Source organism: Poecilia reticulata, chromosome 2 (assembly GCF_904066995.2).
Source record: "Poecilia reticulata chromosome 2, P_reticulata-male-v2, whole genome shotgun sequence".
Taxonomy (NCBI): domain Eukaryota; kingdom Metazoa; phylum Chordata; class Actinopteri; order Cyprinodontiformes; family Poeciliidae; genus Poecilia; species Poecilia reticulata.
Window position 1 is genome coordinate 45,132,621 of NC_088831.1, and position 23,351 is coordinate 45,155,971.

The 23,351-nt window shown below is 43.6% G+C and overlaps 4 protein-coding genes across 5 annotated transcripts; 1 reads left to right on the top strand and 3 right to left on the bottom strand.

Annotated features, from left to right (window-relative positions):
* Positions 1-225: 225 nt before the first annotated feature.
* Positions 226-5,754, bottom strand: akap19 (A-kinase anchoring protein 19). Of its 2 annotated transcripts, none has more exons than XM_081604748.1 (2): positions 5,487-5,754; positions 226-4,300 (listed from the first exon to the last, which is right to left on the bottom strand). In XM_081604748.1, exon 2 carries the CDS (start codon positions 4,166-4,168, stop codon positions 3,908-3,910), a length of 261 nt encoding a protein of 86 aa, XP_081460874.1. In that variant the 5' UTR covers positions 4,169-4,300; positions 5,487-5,754; the 3' UTR covers positions 226-3,907. The 2 variants fall into 2 exon arrangements, with proteins under 2 accessions (XP_081460874.1, XP_081460873.1); XM_081604747.1 differs by having other exon boundaries at positions 5,327-5,754.
* A 994-nt stretch (positions 5,755-6,748) lies between these two features.
* Positions 6,749-11,100, bottom strand: gstt1b (glutathione S-transferase theta 1b). Its single transcript, XM_008404209.3, has 5 exons — positions 10,914-11,100; positions 10,229-10,316; positions 10,001-10,151; positions 8,856-9,032; positions 6,749-7,197 (listed from the first exon to the last, which is right to left on the bottom strand). The coding sequence occupies exons 1-5, from the start codon at positions 11,023-11,025 to the stop codon at positions 7,000-7,002; spliced, it is 726 nt and encodes a 241-aa protein (XP_008402431.1). The 5' UTR covers positions 11,026-11,100; the 3' UTR covers positions 6,749-6,999.
* Positions 11,101-11,837: 737 nt separating this feature from the next.
* Positions 11,838-16,400, bottom strand: ddt (D-dopachrome tautomerase). Its single transcript, XM_008404206.3, has 4 exons — positions 16,269-16,400; positions 13,245-13,373; positions 12,421-12,596; positions 11,838-12,155 (listed from the first exon to the last, which is right to left on the bottom strand). The coding sequence occupies exons 2-4, from the start codon at positions 13,350-13,352 to the stop codon at positions 12,083-12,085; spliced, it is 357 nt and encodes a 118-aa protein (XP_008402428.1). The 5' UTR covers positions 13,353-13,373; positions 16,269-16,400; the 3' UTR covers positions 11,838-12,082.
* On the top strand, positions 14,335-21,410 carry mstnb (myostatin b). The gene is made up of 3 exons (XM_008404207.3): positions 14,335-15,204; positions 16,304-16,677; positions 19,853-21,410. The coding sequence occupies exons 1-3, from the start codon at positions 14,829-14,831 to the stop codon at positions 20,231-20,233; spliced, it is 1,131 nt and encodes a 376-aa protein (XP_008402429.2). The 5' UTR covers positions 14,335-14,828; the 3' UTR covers positions 20,234-21,410.
* Positions 21,411-23,351: the final 1,941 nt, after the last annotated feature.

The window sequence follows — 23,351 nt, forward strand, 5'->3', positions numbered from 1 at the left end:
TCCTGATGAGCCCCAAGCATCAGCCTTCCGCCGCCGTGCCTGGAGTTTGGTCCGTCTCCTTGTCCTGGCAGCCATTTTGTTTTTTTGGGGACGTTTGCTGCTTCATGTTGGTGAATCAGTTAAATGGAAGGTGTGTTTACGTCCTGCTGGCAGCTTCCTGTTCTCACCTGAAGCCGTTTTAATGCTTCCTCCACCGTAAAACTGACGCTTTGCAGCTGTAAATCCTTCTGTTTGTCCTTTGCTCAGCCTGACCTTTGACCCGCTCTAAAGCAAACACTCAGGCTGAAGGCATGACTTGTTTCCACATGCTGACGGTTCAGCCTGGAGGAGAGGAGGAGTCGTTCCTCCTGATATTCACTCACTGCTCTCATCTTTACAACCACTGAAAACAAGCATCGACCGTCTCAACGTCCCACTTTATTTACCTTCAACACATTAAATATTGTAATTAGGGGGAAATCTTTAGTCAAACCAAAAATAAAATTGTATGAAATTACATAATTTTTAGGCAGGTTTGTGGAACTGGCCCTTTAAAATTTAGTTCTGCAGGTAGGAAACTACAGGTGAGCAGAAACTACAAAACAAAAACAAACTCTGAAAATGTTCAGTTTGTAAAGTTACAGTCAAAAATTAACAGCAATAATTTAGTTTATTGTCAGAAAAAAAGAGGTTTAATTTTTCAAAGTCTTGTTTTCACCATTTTAGTAATTTATTCAGAAATTTATGTGAGTTTAGTCAAACTAAATACTTAAGTTTAAAACTTTACTAATTTGGAGCTAACAAATATCTGTTCAAAGACATTTTTTAGTTAGCAAACTAAATATTTAGTTTTTTCAGTATTAGATGGTGAGCTAAATATTTAGTTTCCAAGACAGACATTAACTACATATTTAGTTAATTAAATGTTTAGCTCAAAGCAAGTGTGAATATGTTGTTAGCTAAATGTTGCTAACTAAACATTTAGCTCCAAGCAAGATATTTCACTTTAAGCTGAAACTGACATTTATGAATGAACAAAATGGAGAAAAAACTTATTAACGTTTGTTTTTCTCTTTTGAAACTCAGATTTTTGCTGCTGCGAACTTCAGGAAACTCAAATGGCTTTTTTTCTTTATGGCTCCACAATTTTTCTCCTCAACAGTTAAAATTATTTCCCTGTTTTATGTTTGTTCCTGAATTCATCCAGACTCGCTGGCAAAACCACAGGTTTTATTTCTGAAATGTAAATTATGATTTGATTACAAATGATCTTTTCTCTGTTGGAGCAAAGCTGAGGTATGAAGTAAAACAGTTTAGTCTCAGATATGCGATTTGCTACAAACAGAAACCAACATGAGTCCCAACAGAAATCCTTCCCTGGCCTCTAAATGGCCCGGCGCCACACTTTGGACACCGCTGCTCTAAAACTGCTGATTTTGTGTTTTGTGCAGAAATATTTGCTACAGAGCTGATTCTTGATTCCTGGAGAGGATTTTTCTCTTTTCTTGGCAACAAAAGTTATAAAGTTTTCCAAAACAGAGCATAAATGTCCTTTAATGAGAATGCAGTAGAATCAAATCTGGTTTCTGTGTCTGTTTTGAGGTCGACGTGTTTTTGTCCTGCAGCTTTGAGTCGTTTGGATTTGTGGAGCATTTCCTCCGATCCTCCGCTGGTCTCAGGCCAGTTTCTGCTGCTCCACTTTAAATAACTCTGAGCCGACAGTTTGGATCCGAACGGGAAAAACATTTTCCTAAAGCTTCTGATGGAAGACTGAAGTTTTAATAAAGATTATTGATCTTTAAAACTCCCTGGAGACGCAAAAATCACACGATGCCGGTCGAACTAGAGGAGAGAAACCATCACCAAATGAAACCTGATTTATTTTAAACAGGCGGGAATTTAACGCCACAGAACAGTTTCAGGACCAGAAGACATTTAAACTTTTTCCTGAGGCCTTTTTGGTTCATTGTAAGGTTTTTATGACCATGGAGGCATAAATGTTTGGCAGATTTAGCCTCTGAGGTCTCAATCTGGATGAACACCGACGGAACCCGATCCGACTTTGACCCAAACGGGGCGGCATATTTAACCTGAGCTGAACTTTCCTGATTTATTCTGAATTTCTTTAAATTTTCCTTCCAGATTTCTGGATCTTTTTCTTTGGATTTTAGTAGTTTTTGTTTGTTTTTTATCAGATTTTTTTCTGTTTTTTGCTTGTTGAAGCCTCTGACCTCTGATGACCCAATTAGACATGAAAGGATAAACTTCTTCCTGTTTCTTCAAATAAATCCATAAAAAATCCCAAAATTAAACAATTTCTAGTGGAGAATTTTTTTTTTCCATAAACAAATTGTCTCTGATTATTTAATTTATTATCAAAAAATTAGTTTATATCTTCAAAATAGGGAATTTAAAATCCAACATGGCTGCTGTGACATAAACAACAAGAATAAACATCCACTAATTTCATTCAGCAAATACTAATTTAAATATTTGGAAATATTTGACATAATTATCTCTTCCAGGCCATTTTTCATGTTTATTTCTGCTGGAGATCTGAGTTTTGCATTTGGCTGCCTGTTTATCAGTTTTGATAATTTTTCATCCCTCTTAGTGAAAATAAAACCAGATTTCAGTCATTTTGTGAATTTAAACATTTTTAATCATCAGATTTGTAAGTAAAAAAAAACCTAAAACCCAAAGAAAAACTTTGAAAGATTCAGAAAGTCTGGAAAACGTTTGATGACGACGGGATTGAAATGTTTTTAGTTCCAGTCCTGAAACTCATCTTCAGGTTTTGGTTGGAGTTAAAATCCTTTTATTTTTGTCAAACTTTGTTTTCTTTGGTGTTTTTCATCGATTTAACTAAAGAAACGGAAGAAAAACTGAAAAACCCTCAACAAAGCCCGTCTGTCTGAGCAGACGGGTTCAGGCTGATGATCCAGACTTTTGTATTGTGGCTGTTTGGTTGCCGAGTTTCCAACGTATCAACGGCGGCACAAAGTTCACGTTCTCACAGCAGGTCTTCAGGCTCAGTTCCGATTTTTCGCTTAAATCCGATTTTTTTTCTGCGTATTTGTTTGTCCGGTGGATTCGGACCCGAAGCGGTGCGTTGGGATGCGCCTCACCAGCTGCGGTTCTATTCGCCTTAAAATTACGCAAACTGGAATTGCAAAAATAAATTCACTCAAAGGAAACACACCAATTTAGTAAAAACGTTTTTCAATAGAAATTTACTGCAATGGCAACACGCAGGATCAACAACAGGAAGTTACTACTGGAGGAAATGAAGAAGACAACAGGAAATGATCTTCGTGTAATTTTAATTTTCATTATTTAATGGAAATGACTAATGAAATTGTATTTTTTAGTTTTCCAACTGACTCAGACTTCGTTCATCAGTTCATGATTATAATTTTCATTGTTTATGTCCAGATTTACATCTTTCTTCTTCTGGTGCAGAATTATGACGCACATTCACCTCAACGACGTAAAAGTTGAATAAAATACATTGAGATGTTTTGGAAATAATCCGATTTCTTTTCGAACAAACCGGTGAAAGATCGGAAGTGGGTGAATTCGCCTGCTGTGTGAACGTAGCCAAAGTGGACGAACCAAAACCGAAACGTCTCGTCGGTGAGTCAAAGTTCCCAATCTGGAGAGCGCATCGTCAGCGGCCCAGAAGGCCCTCGTGGCAGAGGGCAGAGGTTAAGGCGAAGCAGTGGCAGTGAAAGAAGCTCCAGGGAGAGTTTCCAATCTAGGGTCAAGGGTCGGATGGGATTCCCGGGTTCACCGGTAATCTTCCACCTCATTGTCACAGTCGGGATCAGAGCGCTTTGGTCGGTTTGGAGGAAGGTTTCAGGACGAATCCCTTCCAGTCAGAGCGGATTCCCGTCGACTCGTCCGCCGCCAGGCGTGAAGGTTCCCGTCACGGAACGTCACACTCGATGTAGGGGATGTCGCTGTAGCGGCTGTCCACCTCCAGCCACTGCTGCACCGCCCGCGCCACGATGTCCTCCGACAGCCGCTGGGCGTACTCCAGCAGCGCCGTGTTCACCTGCGGCGAGCCGTCCGCCGAGCCCGGCGCCGACCCGCCCACCAGGTAGGCCTTCTCGCCCGCTGGCTTCCCCTCGGTGGAGTTGGCGTGCTGGGAGGCCGCGGCGCTCCGCTTGGATTTGACGCAGCCCATGCTCTGGAGGCGACCTCGTCTTCCTCCGTCTGGGAGATTTCAGCTGCTGTCATCCACTGGATCCCATCGCTGAGAGCCACGCTGGGCGATCAGAACATCCCGCTCCGTCCGACAGAGAGGCTCATGCTTCAGCTGTGGGAGACGAGAGGAAAGAGGTCACTGGTTTATGCTCCAGAAGGTGACTCAACAGAAACATAAAAGATTTTAGAAACCTCAAAGTGGACGGTAAAATCCCACGTTTGACTAGAAAGTTTGGTTCGTTTCAGGAGGTTTGAACACAAACTGGTCCGTCTACAAACCTCTACCTGCGTTTGTTTGAAATGAACTCTGGTGTGGTTTGAATGTGAAAGCCAAGCGGACTACAGCGCAGGGCATTCTGGGTAAATACAACCAAAGCTAGTGTGCTAGCCTAGCGCTAGCAGGAGAAATGGCTCGTTGTCTTTAGCCAAAGACTAAAGAGAAATCCTCCAACTGCTTAAATCTGTCGCCACTCCATTTGTTTGAAGGAAGGTTTTCAGAGGTTTTTGTGTCGTTTCCTTCAGTGGATCTTGGTGCAGCGCCCCCACAGGCCAGGAGGGGAACAGGTTGCTCAGAGGGTTTGGTTGGTTTGCGAAAGCGGCAGCAAATGTTGCAGTTTTGTTTCCAAGTCAAACCTAATCTACGGATGACCAGGAGGAAAAACAAGCTGAGGGGAGGAGGGGGGGGGCCGACTGGAGGTCAAGGCCTCCCCTGACCCTCTGTCCTGGAGAGTTTTATGACTCAATCCCCTCTGCCTGTGACAGTGTGTGTGTGTGTGTGTGTGTGTGTGTGTGTGTGTGTGTGTGTGTGTGTGTGTGTGTGTGTGTGTGTGTGTGTGTGTGTGTGTGTGTGTGTGTGTGTGTGTGTGTGTGTAAGCCTGTGTGTCCCATCTGTTCCTCTGCAGCCTGATTCTCCCAGCATGCGCTTCATTCAGGATCTTCCTCCACGCAGCTTGCAGGCCATCAATGATTTACATGCGGAGTGTCTGAGTGGGCGTGGGGGGCTCAGCGCCCCGCCTGAGCTTCTGACCCCATTAAGGAGCCGAAAGGTTATCAAGCATCAGGCAGACGAGGTCACAGCAAACGCGACTCTCACACAAACATGTTGCGTGGAAATGTGATCCAGCGGAGCTGTACGTACTTTATCTGCATTAAGGAAAACGATCCCGCTCCTCTCCATTCCCGGAAAATCCTCCCGTCCACAGCAGGAACAACGCAAGGTCGTTCAGGGATGAAATCCTGCACAAGCGGTCCAATAAACCCAATAAACCCAGCAAAATCCCAGCCCGGACACAACTTGCCTCTTCTGCGGGTTGTTGTTGTTCTGGATGAAGCGCCGTTTCGTGCCAGATCTACAGATAATCTGAGCGGGTTTAGACCGGGGGAACAATCCCGGGATGCTGGAGGCTTCCTCCGCCGCCGGCAGGTCGCTGTGCGGCCGCCGGAGCTCCGCAGCAGACAGGGAGGAGGGAGAGGCGGTCCGGAGCCGAGCGGGTCTCCGCCAAGGCGCAGCGGCGCTCTGGATGAGTCCGGGGCGCAGCGCGGCGCAGCGCGGCGCGGCAGCGGCAGCGGCGCGGCGCGGCGCGCTGCTGCCCCCTGCTGGACGAACAAACAGCCCGGAGCTGGAGGGCCGCTTACAATAAAACCCAAACTACGTCCAGAACATGACGACCCACTGACCGACAACAAGGCGGGTTATTCAGCAAAAAGGAGGAAAAAGAATCAAGGTCATATTTTCACCAAGTTAATTTATAAACGTCAGTTTGAAGATTAATATTTAGTAAGAGAGATTCATATTTTTTAGCAAACAAAATATTCAACTTGAAAATAAACATTCATTTGTAAAGCTACATTTAGTTGAAGTTAAATTCTTAGTGAAATATTTGAACTAAATATAAAAAACAAAATAGTCAAGAAAATATTTAATTTCAAACTAAATACTAAAGATACATATTTATATATTTACATACATAACGGTTTCCCAAGGATTTAGCTTCAAATAAAATATTTAGTTCCAAGCTAGATATTTAGCTACTGGATAAATATCTGCCTTCAAACTAAATATTTACAAAGTAAGTTATGCATTTATTGCACAATTTATATTTATATTATTTATACGATAGATTAAATATTTAGCTTGGTCACTAAATATGTAGTTTGAAGGTAAATATTTGGTTTCTAAATAGATATTTATTAAACAAGTGAAATATCTGGTCAAATAGTTTCACTTGAATTTTCCTTCTGAGGGAAATAAATTATATTTCTGCCGTAAGTTTGTGGTTTTAATGTAACTAATATAGAAAAGTTAAATAGATTCAAAGGCTGTGAAACTTTCCTAACCAGGCAGACTTCTTTAGTCTGACTTTTATCATTTTCTATGTGAATTTTGTTGCTTTTGGTTCTTAAAGTTTAGGAAATGATCGGACTTCCTGACTGCAGGTGCTTCACTTCCTCCACCAGGGGGCAGCACCTCCCCATTCCTTTTTAAACGGCTGAAGCTTTAAATTTCACTCTGACCCACATTTCTCTTCATCTTCAAAACTCCAAACACCAAATCATCCCAAACTGTTTCTTAAAGTTTATTGGAAGTTCAGGATTAGCACAGATTAAATCAGTAAACAGGTTATGAAGCAGAACTGAGCCGATGGCCTAATGACCGACATTCCACAAATCTCAGAGAAGCATCACGTTTCACTCCTCGGTTACACAATCAGTCCGTTTAGCTTAGTCAACCTTATGTAAGCGGGATCATTAGAGTAAAAGTTAAACGGAGGCTGAGGCTTTGTTACGACATCCGTTTTATCCTCCTGTTTTTCAGAAGAACAGCCGGAGGATCTTTGGCTTGAAGAGCTCCAGTTTGCTGGGATCCAGCTGCTTCATGCTGTCCTGCGCCCCCAGGATGCCCCGGTGGGCCTCGTCGAACAGATCCTTCCCGATGGAGGCCTGCACCCGGTCCCGCCAGGCGCTCAGCTTCGGTCGACCCTCGAACACGTCCAGCCCGGCGCCCAGCGGCTGGAGGACAGGAGAAGAAGAGAAACATTGCCGTGTCTCAGTCAGGAGGATGACTGAAGTTTTAGCTCAGAACAAAACACAACATGAAGGTTTCATTCGGAGCTTTTTGTGTTTAGTTGGCTTGTAATCAGAACTAAATATTTAGATATTATGAAGCAGTTCAGTGCAAAGTGGAACAAACATTCATCTGATAGCATCAGCACTGCTGACTTGGCAGCAATCCTTCATCCTCAGGAAGTGGTGAGGAATCACTTCCTCTTCATGCTTCAGTATCGTATCATCAGCAGGAAAAACATCAGTAAAGCCTGGATAAGGTACCAGAGTCACGTCGTCCTTCAGCTGAACTTTCCTGAATGCTGAAAACTCAGATTCAGGTTTGAGCTCAGAGAAGCATCACACTTCATATATTCTGTTAGCTAAATAATTAGCAGTTGCATGGAGTCTCCATGTTCTCCCTGTGCATGGTGGGTTTTCTCCGGGTACTCCGGTTTCCTCCCACAGTCCAAAAACATGACTGTCAGGTTAATTGGTCTCTCCAAATTCTCCCTAGGTGTGAGTGTGTGTGTGCATGGTTGTGTGTCTCTGTGTTGCCCTGTGACAGACTGGCGACCTGTCCAGCTGACCTGTCCAGGTGACCCGGCCTCTCGCCCAGAACGTTAGCTGGAGAGGCAGCAGCACCTCCTGACCCACTGAGGGACAAGGTGTTAGAGGATGGATGGATGGATGGATAAATAATTAGCTCTGAACTAAACGGAATAATTGTTAGCTAGCTCAGTTAGCAAGCTAAATTTGGGTTTGCTCATCAAATATTTATCTTGCTTTAACTCAGTGCGTGATATTTTTTAACAAGCAAAAATGTTTAGCTTTCTAACTAACAAGTTAACTAACTTTTTACCTCAAAGCTAAATATTTAGTTGCAAACAAAAATATTGAGCTTAGAGTTAAACTCTGACCTGTCAGCAAAAACATTGTGTTAGTAAATCACTTTTTGTTTGCTGATTAAATATTTAGCAAGCAAGAAAAAAAAGACCTCAGAGCTAACTAGCTAGCTAACTTAATTTAGAACACAGTTAAATAATTAGATGGCAAAAAATAAATACTTTATCTCAGGGCAAAAACATTTCCTTAGCAAGTCAAACGTTTAGCTAACAAACTGCATGTTCAGCTTGCTATTGCTTACTAAATATTTAATAACTGAATATTTGGTTTGCTATCAGAACTTGTTTCCTTGGCTGAATTTCCGGACCGGACCGGACCGGACCGGACCGGACTGGACTGGACCGGACCGGACCGGACCGGACCGGACCGGACTGGACCGGACTGGACCGGCGTGAAGCAGCGAAGAACAACAACCTGTGGCTTCCTGTCAAAGTCTCACCGACCGACGGATCCTGAAGGTTTTCATTGCTGCTTCGCTCTGCTGTTAGCCAGACAGCTAGCTGCTCGGTTTGGCTCGTCATGAGGATTCATCAGATGGTAACAGATCTTTAGAAATCACTTTCATCCCTCGTTTTTTTTATTTTAGGTCCATTTCATGAGTGAGAAGCAGTTTGAAGGACCTTCAGGGAGTCTGGAGGACGTCCAGAGCCAGGATGGAAATCCCCTCCCTCCAGAGCAACCAGCTCCTGCTTCTGGCCCAGTTGACCCTTTCAGCTCACCTGCATGATCTCCACGATGGCCACCAGGTCGGCCAGAGACATCTGGTCCCCCACGATGAAGGGCCGGTCCTGGAGGAAGTTCTCCTCGATGAGGGTCAGCGAGGCGTTCAGGTCCTCCAGCGCTCCGTCCATCTTCTCCTTCGGGACGTCGATCCCCATGATCTTAGGAATCATGAGCTGCAGACAAACATTCATTCTCCATGGCAACCATTCAGCTGATTGGACCTAGCCCCGCCTTCAAGGCGCAGCTCCTTCAGACTAGCCAGCAGCAATTAGCAAACATCTGCTGAGCTCATTATAGGAGCTGCTGCTCAGAGCAGCTCTGGTAAAAACATTAAAGGGTTAATAGAGGAGGTGGAGCTTCTTAAAGAGACAGAGACCCAATTTCAAGGCTTTAAATTATGAATTCATATTTGATATAAATATCATTTTTAAAACAACTGAAGGCAACATGTTATCTTCATTGTGTTATAAAGTGGATCCATGTGCCTGGCCCTTTAAGGCGGTTCTGTCTGAAGCCTTTGACCCGGTTCTGGGTCTCACTCTGGTTCTCTGGTTAATAACTGATCAGATCAGTAATCATTGATCACAATCAGTTTTCTGCCTTGTTTGGCTTCAAGGAGCAAAAGTTCCATTGATTTACTTCAGCCATAAAATAAGAGATAAAACAAAATGAATATTTGGACCATATGAGACCCGAAGCTGCTAAACTTCAACGTTTGATAAATTTAATCAGATTTTATCCGTCTACATCAACATGTGAATAATTATTACACAGCTTCTTTTCTTCAGGAAGAAATGAGAGAAAAATGGATTTAACAAAATCTGAAAAGTCAAAAACGACCAAAAGTCTCTGAGAGGGATGAAGCATCGGGTCAGAACCAGCTGCTAAAGGTCAGCAGGGTCAAACGAAGGACGGTCCTTGGGACTTTTCTGGGGGAAATTGTTACAGCTGATAATAAGAATATCTTGGTTTTTATTCAGTTTCTTTTTATTTTGGTGCCAATTTTACTTTATTTTTCACACCAGACTTGATTTAATTTCTGGTTTCATCACCATGAAGCATTTGGCTGAAACTGTTGGTGAAAACGTGTCTTTGTCCTGAACTGGAACCAGTTTGGACCAGTGCGGTTTGGGGAACGTACCCGCATCCAGAGCATCTTGGAGCCGTGCATCCGGATGGCCGAGTGCTGCCAGGACAGATACTCGTTGACCCGGGAGCGCAGCCGCAGGTCGGCCGGGAACCAGCGGTCCGGAGTCTGGAACTTCTCGGCCAGGTAGAGCATGATGGCGACGCTGGAGGAGAGCGGCGGAACGTCAGGACGCATCCGGACGCATCCGGACGGAAACCACCGCTTTCAGCAAATGCTCACCTCTCAGCCAGGCAGAAGTCTCCGTCTCGAAGTGCTGGAACTTTTCTGATCTTGCTGATTTTCCCAAATTCATCTCCAAAATGTTCACCTGGAACCCAAACAAACATGGCAGACCAGCAGGAAACCAGGCAAGACGAGACGAGACTTCCTGGAGGAAGTCCAGGAAGTATCGGCCAATCGGTGCAGCCAATCGGTGCAGGCTGCACCGATTGGCTGCACCGATACTTAAATAGACCGATTCCATCAACACCCACAAACATCTGGAAATCCACCTTCGTCCAATTCATCAGTTTCTGACTTACCGACTTTTCAGACTAAAAAAAAAAGTTGATATTGATCCAAATCAAAGTCAGCAGATCAGGTTAAAGGTCGCTGCAATCGGTGCAGCCCTGATCAGTTATTTAGTAATCGATTATTCTGATGATTGATCTGATTTTTAAAACGACACATTGGCTGATTTTTCATTTAAGCTTTAAGTACATTTAGAGCTGCAAATAAATTAAAATCCATTTTTATATAAGAAATAAAATATTTTTAAACCTAAAATGCAACAACAGCATTTATTTAGTAAACAATCATCTGCAGTAAAAATCAGTGCTGCTTGGGGGGAAAATAAAATGAGCCAAGTTTTGTTTTATTCACGTCACAAGACCGTTTGGGTTCGGAACCAGCGGCGGAGACTCACCGTCCATCAGGGAAACCTTCTTGAACTCGAAGGGGATGTTGTTCTTCTTCGCAAAAATAAAAACGGAGCGACATGGCTGAGAGAAAAGGTCCAGATAAAGTTCCACCACCATCTTTTACCCGCGTCTCACTGCAGCTGTCAACGATCCTCCCAACAGCAAGAAAAAACTGAAAACACCGGAAGTTCGGCCCAAACCTCCCACATTCCAGAAGAGAACCTCCGAACCCGTTTACCATCCCGCCGGTAAATGGGGAAACTACGACACCTGCTGTCTGAAAACGCGCACTGCAACTCAAATTCCAGACCCGGTTCTGAAACTGCGGTACCAGAACAACTGGCGGGACCGGGACTTAGTGATACTAAATACATTACTTCTTTCTTTAGTCACAACATGCATACATACAGTCACGTTTGTCTTTAGATCAAATATTAGTCAGGATCATTTAGACTGTAAAGTGGTCTACTGGACCGAACCAGGACAGACGGACCGAACCAGGACAGACGGACCGAACCAGGACAGAAGATTCCATTTTGGATATTTTATTGTTTTTCTCTCTTTCTTCGTCACCAACACAGAAACACGTCCAGACTGACGTCTGCAGCCTGAACAATCATTTCATGTTTTCATGTTTCATGACCAACGAGCTGCGTTTGAATAAAAACTCCGTCATCTTTACATTTCTGCACCAGCTCAGAGGATGTTGTGACCAAACGACTGTATGACTAGAACTGTTTAACTTATCGAAAGTCATTTTGTCTTGAAGGTGAAAATGACTGGAGTTTTTGTATTCAGGTCCATTTCAGAAACGGTCAACATTCCAGCCTGTACTTTTACTTTTACTGGAGTATTTTTGAAAACATCATTTCTACCAAGTAGAGAATGTGAGTATTTTGTATTATGGGATGTGCAGTGATGAGAGATGATTGTTGTTCAACATTCTGCCTTTATTTCATCTACAGGAAGATTAATCGATCCCAGAGCCGATCCAGAGGAACCGGGACGACCAAACCGTCTTCAGCTCGGGTTCCTCCGGCAGAACCGAACCAGCCCGGATTTTACTTCTGGAATTAACAGCTTCACTTTCAACAGTGACATTATTTCAACAGTACAAATCTCCAGTTGGGATTCTGGAATGGGCAGAGGTTAAAGGTCGTCTGCTGCTGGTTCTTCACAGGAAGCTCATCACGGTTCCTTTCTTCCCCACCTGGTGAGGCTGCAGCTCCAGGAACTGGATCACAATCCTGCAAACATCAAACCAGACTCATCACTTCCTGTCCCGTCAGCCAAACAGGAAGCTGTCAGCAGAAACAAAGATGGCGGCTCTGTCAATGCTTCAGCATCTTTAACTGGATTTTATTCCATTATTGCCTCATTCATTATTGATTTAAACTAATAGCAGCTTCATTTTCAATAGGAAGCAGAGAACTAAAGGGACAGAGTGACGTATTCTCTGTTAACGTTGACTGAATGCAGCGTTTATAGAACCGTCCAGCAGGGGGAGCTCACCTGTCTTCAGCCAGGCCCAGTTCTTTGGTCAGGAAGCCAAAGATCTTGGCGCTGTGCTCCTTGTTCTTCTCGGCGGTGTCCGTCACAGAGATGGCCGACACCGACACCAGAACACACGGTGTGCAGGAGCCGCCCACCAGCATCGGCAGCCCTGGATGCACCACCATGTTCATCCTCTGGGAGGGAAAAGAGCCTCCGGTCAGTTCGGCTGGTTCACAACGACAATTGTTCAGTTGCCCTAAGGATCATAATAATTAATGTAAGGTAATCCACAAATACTTGAGATCATCTCTAAAATGCTTAGAACTGCCTGTTTTGATAGTTCAAACACCAAATATAGCATAAAATGCACACAGTAGAAACTTAGCTCTACTGCAGAAGCTAACATCCCGGCCTGCTCCAGGTTTCAGCCAATCAACGAAAAGGAAAATGAACAGTTCTGGATTAGCAATGTAGCCAATAGCGTATGTCAAGTAGCATAGCAGACACATAACTCAGCTTCACAATCTGCATTTTCTTTTAAATATTTAAGATATGCTATAAGGAACAAAAAGACCAGGAATAATTTGGTGCTACCACAGAAAAATCTGACATTCCACTGTAAATAATAACTAATTAATGAGCCAATTAAACTCCATCCAGACTCCACTGAATCTGTATTGAATCTCTGTTGTTCTGAATAGTAAGGGGGGCCCCCTCATCTAATTCTGCTCAAGGCCCCATAAAACCTGGGGTCGCCCCTGCTGACAACTCCTCTGGCTCCGGTCGCCAGATAACCTGGAAACGCTCAGATCTGTTACACGAAGCGGGTCTGGGTTACTCACGTCCTCCGGTTTCCCCAGCGCCGCCGCGGTGACGGAGCAGAGCCGCTTCAGGAAATCCTCCGAGAAGCTGCTGGCAGGCAGGTTGCTCTCCAGGACGACGAAGGGCATCTTTACTGGCGGGACTGGGAGCTGTGGTTCGACACAACACGCGAAAGGTCAATGACAGACTTTGGTGGCAGGAGAATTCTTCTTCCGGTTGTCACCTTCAAAATAAAGAGAGTGTGGTTTTCTTCGACGTCTCCCGAAATAAATGTAGTAAAATATGTCAGGGATTTTATTACAACTCGGTTCTCCTCTTTCTGTTTTAACTCCACATTTATTCGTTACTTGCGACATAAATTTTGGGTGTTGTATGCGTCATGTGACGTCATTTACGCGCAGAAAAACTACAAAAAAAACTACTGAAATAAAATACATTTTGAGGATATAACTCTGTCTACCATAATTTTTGATTTTCAAATATTTAAAGTAATAAAAGCCTAATATAGCAAGAGAAGTAAAAAATAAAATAAACTGACTCGTTATTCTGCTTACTATTAAAGCCCATTTCCGCCATGACAGAAAAATAAAAGCCCGACAGGAAGTGAGAAAAATGAATAAATAGTCATAATTTTGACTTTAAAAGTTATATTCATGCAAGTCACGCTGTTTCTCTACGGAAGCTTCCAAAATCTCACATGACTGAAAATTGAAATTATTACTTAATCTCATAATTATGACTATCTGAAAATTACGACTGAACTTCGAAGTCAGGACTTTATATCTCATTATATCTTATTAATAAAAGTCAAAATTATAGCTTGGGTTTTTAAATTTTCTTTTATGGTGGAAATGAACTTCCGTACTTTTCAGATTGTGTTTTGAATTATTTTCTCCAGAATTATTAATTATGTCTCCAAAACTCCGAATGAAGCAATTCTGCTGTTGAAACGTCACCAAACGTGAAAATCTTTTCTCGATGCTGCGCCTGTAGGATCTCACAGATACAATTCTCCATATAATTTCTAATGTTTATTTCCTGGATTATTTTAATATTTATGTATTTATTCATCCTCTAACGCGAACTCATGTGATATAAAACACGCCACATGGTGGCGCTGCCTCCTCAACAGAAACATTAATAAGGATATTAGCCAATGTTGATGATTTTTTTTAAATTATTGGTTTTTTCCGTCTTGAATGTTTTGTAGCATAATTCCGTTTAATCTGGAGATTTTTCGGGGAAACAACCAAAATCCTGAACTAATATATTTTTCTGTGGAGCCGCAGTGACTGTCAGAGGAAAAACTGAGACATTAAAGTTTTTTTATCCTGTTTTGTTTGACAGATGTTTCACATGCTTTGGTTTTTAAGTCTCATTCATGTAATAAAAATCCTTCCTCTCTGTTTGAATCCATCGTTGCCTCTCCAGCCAATCATGGTTTCTGTTGCCACGTAACGGGCTAAAGTTGGAGTATAAAAAGCTGCGCGCTAATAAATTATGACGCCCGTCAGCGCGGCTCATTTTCCCACGCAGCTCCGAGGCGCATCACGTCGCAGCGGATCTTGTCCTTCTGGTTCACCTGAAGCCGAGCAGCAGAGACCATGCACCTGTCCCGGACTGCGCTGTGCCTCAGCCTGCTGGCTGTTCTGGGTCCCGTGGTTCTGAGCGAGCCGGACCCGCAGCCGGCCGCCGCCACCAGCCCCACGGACACGGAGCAGTGCCTCACCTGCGAGGTGCGGCAGCACATCAAGACCATGCGGATCAACGCCATCAAGTCGCAGATTCTGAGCAAACTGCGCATGAAGGAGGCGCCCAACATCAGCCGGGACGCGGTGCAGCTGCTGCTGCCCAAGGCGCCGCCGCTGCAGCAGCTGCTGGACCAGTACGACGTGCTGGGAGACGACAGCCGGGATCCGGTACCGGAGGAGGACGACGAGCACGCGACCACCGAGACCCTGATGATCATGGCCACTGAACGTAAGTCTGCCTCGAGCTCCACTTTCTGCTCCATTTACGCGTCTTCTGTGCGTAAAGCCACATTTTACGCTCAGAACTGCAAGTAAGGAGCTTTTTCCCGTCGCATGGAGATTCTAGATGTTGGTTGTGAAGAAATGAATGAAGAAAAATCCAGAGGACTTTGTTTTATGTGTTTCTTGCAGAACAGTTTGGCGGTTTCTTGACTATTTTTGTGCGTAAAACAAGATTTTACGCACAAAACGGCTTTTATTTTGGCATCTCATTGAGGTGCTTAGATGTTGAAGCTGCTTTTTACTGGAGCTCAAGACAACAAACAGAAAACGCTCTATTATGGCATCATTCTGAGTTTTAGATTTTAAGATGAATATCGAAGCATTATGAAGATTAAGAAGGTTTATGGCACTTTTATAATGGGTCAAATGAAGCTTTACGCTCAAAAGAGGAGATAAAAGAAACCAAGTGAGACATCAGATGGAGGTTTTCGGTGATCCTGGTGAATTAAAAACGGTATTTCTGTTGGTGTTTGCAAGACAAAGTTTCTGTTTTTATTGATTTCTGTGAATGAAATGAAGTTTTGCGGACATAAAAACGCAATAAAAACATAAAGTTTGACATTACCTGGAAGGTTTTTGGTGATTCTGGTGAATTGAGCATCATCAAGATTACAAATTGTATTTTGTTCGAGTTTGCGACACAAATTGTTTATTTTTATTGCACATGTTGGTAAAATGAAGTTTTGAGCGAAAACGTTTTAACAATAAAACGAGGTAACGGGTCAGACATGAGGTGAAGTGACGCGCAGGGATTCAGGTTCGGATCCGTAAAGGTTCTGAATCCGCCCTCAGGTGAAGCGCAGCTCCAAGTCGAATCGAACGGATTCGGTTTGTTTCAGCTTCATCTGTCACCTTCAAACAAAACAACCTTCATCTCTTTCCTTCTGACGTGAAGCCAGAAGCTGCGGCTCTGGTTCTGTCCGCAGCCTGCAGGGTCCGCTGGACGCGGAGCGAACAGGAGAACCTGAAAATCACCCGAACCGGTTCCATGTTCTACCTGTGAATATTTACCCTCCGTGCGTCATGTCCTGCTCTGTTTCCTGCAGCCGACCCGGCGGTCCAGGAGGGCGGGGAACCGACGTGCTGCTTCTTCTCCTTCACGCAGAAGCTGCAGGCCACGCGGATCGTGCGCGCGCAGCTGTGGGTGCACATGCGCCCGGCGGCCGAGGCGACCACCGTGTTCCTGCAGATCTCCCGCCTCATGCCGGCCACGGACGGCGGCAGGAGGCACGTCCGGATCCGCTCCCTGAAGATCGACGTGAAGGCCGGGGTCAGCTCGTGGCAGAGCATCGACGTGAAGCAGGTGGTGGCGGTGTGGCTGCGGCAGCCGGAGACCAACTGGGGCATCGAGATCAGGGCCTTCGACTCGCGGGGGAACGACCTGGCGGTGACCGCGGTGCAGGCCGGGGAGGACGGGCTGGTGAGTCCCGGCGCTCCGCCTGGAGCTTCAGCCACAAATATCATTTATATTTTCCTGCAGTTTGAGTTTCATGAGAACTTTTCTCGTCATCTTTCGGGACTCTTTAACTTTAACTCCTCCTAAACTGACCGAGTTGGAAAAAGAGAAAAAACTGTTTTCAAACCAGGATTTCATTTATTGAGGAAACAAAAAAGAACCGAACTAACCTGGTTCTGCGTGGAAATGTTACAGACCAGCAGCGGGTGATAAAAACTATTTAACATCCTTCATTTTTATTAATTGTTGCCCGTCTGTGGCTTTGAATGAGTCAAACCGATGTGAGCGCATTTATATTTATGTAAGTAAACAATAATTGGTGATGCTGAGCAGCAGTGGTGGGAAGTAACGAAGTACAAGTACTTCGTTACTGTACTTAAGTACAATTTTTGTGCATCTGTACTTAAGTAGATTTAATAATGGATACTTTCTACTTCACTACATTTCTACAAACTCTCGCGTTACTCGTTACATCCAAGTCGCGTTGCTCTTTTTGTCCGTTAAAATGTGAAGTTCAGGGATTTAAGGTGGCGCCGTAAAATCCCAGCAATAACGTGACTTAGTGTCTGTTGTCACCCATCGGCTCCACCTTTACTCGCACGCGGAGCTCCAGACATGCGCAGTGGTTTCCTCTGAGCGGGAGAAGATGTCTGTCTAATGTCAGTAATATAATAGCTGCATAAATTGATATGGCGACATGTAAAATCAGCAGCGCTTCGCTTTCACAGACGGTGGGACTTCATCCAACTTTTAGCGTCACTTGGAAGGAAAGCTTAAAGAAAGGTAAGATCTGTGGACGTGATGCTAGCTAAGCTAGCTGTACTGAGACACATGTTGCATCTGCGATGAAAAAAAGTCACTGATGCGCTGAATTATTGTGTGGAGGTTTTGACTGAGGTGTCGCATGTATGGGACAACACTGGTACCAAAGTCTGCTACATAGTGATAGAACATTCAGGAACGATCCGATTCTTCTGGATGGATCTTTACTATGGTTGATGGGACTGAAGTATCACTGAGAGACGTTCTGTGTTCTTGTAATGCTCTGCGTGCACTGCAGTAGCTATTATTTATATTTATATATATATATATATATATATATATATATATATATATATATATATATATATATATATATATATATATTTAATTGGCGAATAAATTAAACAGGAACGTAGGAACGCAGAGCATGCTCATTGCTCTTTGTTGTTTTCGCCTCCTGTCATGGTGGCCGACGTTGCAGCAGGAGGGAGGATGAGAACAGTCGCCTCCTTCTGCTCGGTTACTTCAAGCTTATTGTTCCTTGGTCAGTGTTCATGGTTGAGCGTTGTTTACCGTTAATGCATTGCCTTAATTACTATGTTTCATGGTGCAGACAGTTGTGGTTTCTGACATTGGCAGTATGGGCAACCGCCCAGGGCGTTATTTTTTTAGGGCTGGCAGGAGACCTCTGTGGATTGTGGTACAGAGATGAAAGCAAAACAGAATTAAGAGGTTAAATTTATTTCAGCTCTTAAGTATTTAATATCCAGGTGTTTTTATGGGAATGTGGATCAATTTGAGAAGCAACTTTGATAGGTAAACTTCATTTTATTGTGTCACGTAGCGCGGGGCGCCGGTCTTGATTTGGTCTCTGGTTCGGTGGTCTAGACTACAACTTTGACCTTTGCAGGCGTAAACAGAGCTGGTTAGTAACTTGTTACATTTACTTGAGTAACTTTTTTGGAGGAAATGTACTTTTAGGAGTATTTTTACTACGTTATACTTTCTACTCTTACTGGAGAAAAAGTTCTGGATTTTACTGAAACACCAAAATCTCAGCAGACAGACTCACCTGCAGCTTCTGTTCAAGGTTTTTACTCAAAGATTTTATTTTTTGGTCATTTTGGTCTGTGTGATGATGCGGTTTTTAAACATTAAGTGACTGATAATTTGATCAGTTCCTCCGTACTGCAGTGGACTTTTTATCGAGTCTGACTGGCTCGTGCCGTTCAGCCGCAGCAGGCGGTCAAACAGGAAGTAATCAGGCTGGCTCACCTGGACCAATCACATCAAGCCGCTCCGCATTCCTCACAGCATTCTGTGTGACTCTGCAAATCAGAGTAATTGCCTGCACACACACACACAAACACACACACACACCCTGGGCGATCGATGACCAGCAGCTCCGGCCTCTGCAGCAGCTAACCAACCGTCTGATGATTTAATTTCTCTGAAAGTCGCGGTTTCATCATGTTTCCGTGACACGTTTGAAGACTCGCTGCCAGGAGGAAATTAGAGGCTGAACGCTGACTCCGCTGCATCGGGGTCAAAAATGACCCGAAATAATTTGGGTTAGTTAGCCGGTCATAAGAGGAAAACATGGAGGTTTGCTTTTTAAAGTCGGATTTTCACCATGTCATTCATTCATTCATTCCTAAATGTTACTGTTTCAAACTAGATGTTTAGTTAGCAAGCTAAATATTTAGATCCAAACTAAGTAATAAAGTAGTTCTAAACTATATAGTTAGTTAGCTTTGAGCTAGCTAAATATTTACTTTAGAAATTAAATATTTAGGAGCTCAGAGATAAATATTTATTTAATATGCATATTTATATTTACAATAAGTAAAAGTCGACCATTAAACTGAAAGTTAGGTCTTATCAGTAAATATTTAGCCCTGAGCTAGCCAAACATTAAGTTAGCTTTGAGCTAGCAAAATATTTATTTACCTCTGAGTTAGCTCAATATTTAGCTAGCTCAGAGCCAAATATTTAGCCAACATGCAAATTCACATGCTGTGAAGATGTATCTGGCTATCAAAATAAAAGCTGTGGGTTAAGAACTTCCAGGAACTCCTGCTGGTGAGACTGAATCCACCGATCTTGTTTTAAGCTGAATTGTTGCACAAGAAAACACATGAAGAAGAGATATGAAAACAGGAGTCCATGAAGCGGCAGGGAAGCTTTTATTTTGATAGTCCACTTCCAGTTATCAGCAACTGAATTTACATATTATACTTACAGTAGCTTGAAGCCAAATATTTAGTTGGACAACTAAATATTTAATTTGAAGCTAAATATTTAGCTTGCTAGCTAATTGTTTAGCTATAGCGAATAGTTAGCTTCTAATCCGTCTCATTGTGTTCTGTCGTTCCAGCAACCGTTCATGGAGGTGAAGGTGTCTGAGGGCCCCCGTCGGGCCCGGAGAGACTCGGGTCTGGACTGCGATGAGAACTCGCTGGAGTCCCGCTGCTGCCGCTACCCGCTCACCGTGGACTTCGAGGACTTTGGCTGGGACTGGATTATCGCCCCAAAGCGCTACAAGGCTAACTACTGCTCCGGGGAGTGCGAGTACATGCACCTGCAGAAGTACCCGCACACCCACCTGGTGAACCAGGCCATCCCCCGGGGGTCCGCGGGCCCCTGCTGCACCCCCACTAAGATGTCCCCCATCAACATGCTGTACTTCAACGACAAGGAGCAGATCATCTACGGTAAGATCCCGTCCATGGTGGTGGACCGCTGCGGCTGCTCCTGAGCGCGGGGCGCCGCGCCTCAACCCTTCAGACTCCAGACCGATCCGATGCTTTCCTGCAGCCACCTGAGGCCACAAGCAGCCCGGCCCCCTGCAGGGCGGCGCTTTCACCACCAGCATACTGTAGCTTTCTTTCTTCCAGTGAAACTTTAGCCGCCCGGCTCGAAGCCAGACGGGCGCCAGAACAGAACAACGCCTGATGGACCGTGAAGTGAATGTAGAAAGAAATGATCCAAGTTAAACCAAAAACATTTGTTCCCCCCCAAAGTTCCTGTCTCTCTTTTCTGTATGAGGAATAAAGTTACAATAATTTGGGTTAATTAACCCGACAGAGAAAAACATGGAGCTTCATTTTTCAGTCCTATTTTTTTCATGATACTCATGAATGTCAGTTTCAAACTAAGCATTTAGTTTGAGTCTAACTATTTAGTTAACAAGCTAAATTTAGCTCCACAAGTATTCAGTGAGCAAGATAACTATTTAGCTCCAAACTAAACATACAGCTCTGCGCTAGCTACCAAGCTAACTGAATATTTAGTTTGAAACTTTGACATTTACGTATGAATGAATAGTGAAAATGTGAGTGTGAAAAATGAACCCTCATGTTTTTCTCTGATCTCAAATAACTCAGATTATTGCTGTTAATTTTTGACCGTAACCTTAAAAGCCTGGACAGACCAACACGCGTTTCGACGCTTTGCTGCGTTTGTGAAAACCAGTTTAATCGTCTCTGACGTTTGGAGACCCGTTGGAGTCACATTTCACCCCAGCTGAGCCGCCAACAATGAAACGTCCAGAACAGTAACAGACCGTCTGGTTAGCAGCATTCCCCCGTTAGTCGACTAATATTCAGCTAAACTCTCCCCAGCATGGCGGTTTGACTGGAGCAGAACCAGTTTTGGGTGAACCCAGCTGAGCGGTTCTGATTGTAGCGTCGGCCCTGAACTGGAGGCGCAGTGAACCCGAGATGTGAGTGACCCAGTTTGCACTATGGACACCAACAGGACGAGTTGGTGGCTACAAAGAGTTGTAAAAACTGATTTTGATATGTTTGGTTATTTGTATTGTGTGCAGTTGTTTCCACTGATGGTGTGTATAAAAACCACAATGTAGCAAATAAAACATGTTATACAGAAACTCCATATGTACTTGTTTCAACAAATAAAGTCTGTAGCTTGTTTGTTGACTTCTGGTTCTTCTTCTGCTGGTTTCTTTCACTTTTTGCACCTACAATAGTTTCAAAATTTTCTTTAAATTTGCAGTTAAATTCTAATAAATCCAAAAATAATCCAAATATTGCCTTAAATGTGTTTTGAATAAAAACATGAGGGAAATCACTGATGTTTGTTCAGATTAATCTAAACTTCAGGATCAACAACATCCTGCAAAATATTTACATCTCCTTTTTGTCACATTAAAACTAACTTCTTTGTATTTTAAACTAATATGCGTTTCTTTTTAACAATCACAATCTAAAAAGTGTGGTGTGCATTTATATTCAGCCCCCCTGACTCAGAACTAACTTCCTCTGGGTTTTATTTCCACCAGCTCTGAACAGCTTTTCACATTTTAGACTTTTATTTTTACAGAATAAACTCATTTCTTAATTTCCTCCCACTGCAACACGTTGATCCGTCATAAAATCTCAATAAAATATCAGGAAGTTTGTGTTTGGAACGATGGAAAGCTGTTTGTGTGACCAATAAGTAGATGAATACGTCATAATCTTCAACAAGCTGCGCATGAATTCATGTACAAACAGCTGAGCTGTAAACAAGACAGATTTCATATAAATCAGCTGATTTATTGACGTCACTTTAATGTAAACTAACTTTAGTTCTTAATAATTCATCTCACTTTTACATTTAAAAAGCAGGAAATCTTTTTTCCCCATTTCTCTTTAAAGCTGATAAATTTAAATTTTTACACTTAAAAATACATAAAATGACTAAAAACCTTAAACCGGAGGGTCTGGTCCAGTTGGGTCCGGTGATGTCGCGCTGCAGGACAGGATGTGACGGCGGCACCGAGCCGGGCCGCCGGCCTGGTTCCGCCCAGCAGGAGGCGAGAGGAGCTCCGCCCCGGAGAGACACTTCAGCTGGAAGCCTGGCACGGAGAGCGGCGGCGGCGCGGATCCGCGGAGGCTGCAGCCACCCAGCTGCTGCAGCAGCTGCTGCAGCCACCCAGCTGCTGCAGCCACCCAGCTGCTGCAGCCACCCAGCTGCTGCAGCAGCTGCTGCAGCCACCCAGCTGCTGCAGCAGCTGCTGCAGCCACCCAGCTGCTGCAGCAGCTGCTGCAGCCACCCAGCTGCTGCAGCCACCCAGCTGCTGCAGCAGCTGCTGCAGCCACCCAGCTGCTGCAGCAGCCAGCAAACAAACAAACCCCAAAACAAAACAGACACCATAATGGGCTGAGCTGCAGCAGATTTACCGTTTCTGCAGGTTAACATGTTTATTTTCACATCATGTTTTAGGAATTTGCAAAATAAAAGTCTTGACGAAACTTGACTATTGAGTTTTATCTAATGTGGGTCCAAACCGGGTCATCAACAGAACCAGGATCCAAACACAGCAACTAAACTACAGCAGAAAATGGAAAGAGTCAAAGTTCTGCAACGGCCTAGTCAAAGTCTGAAGCTCCACTTTATCGAAATGCAGCAGTGGGATCTTCAGGAAGCTGAAGCAACGAAGTGAAGAAATCTGGCGGAAAATAGTTTTTCAATCAAAGATTCTCCTTTTTCTTTCGTCTCTGCAGAATGAATAATATTCACACATGACATGTAAATGCCTCCAACAATAATTACAAATAATGATGAAGCCTTTACTTTCTAGGACAAAAACAGGAGGTAACTATTAAAATGTGATTACAGGAAGCAGGAACGTCGTTTGTAAAGTTATACAGTCAGGAATTAACAGCAAAGATTTAAATTATTTAGCCATTAAACATTTTCAAAGTCAGATTTTTATCATATTATTCATTAATTTATAAATGTCACAGATTCAGACTAAAACATTCAGTTTCAAGCTCAATATTTAGCTTCGCTCAGAGCTAAATATTTAGCTAATATGCTAGTTCACGTGCCGAGAGCCGGAAGTGGACTACCAAAATAAGAACTTCCGG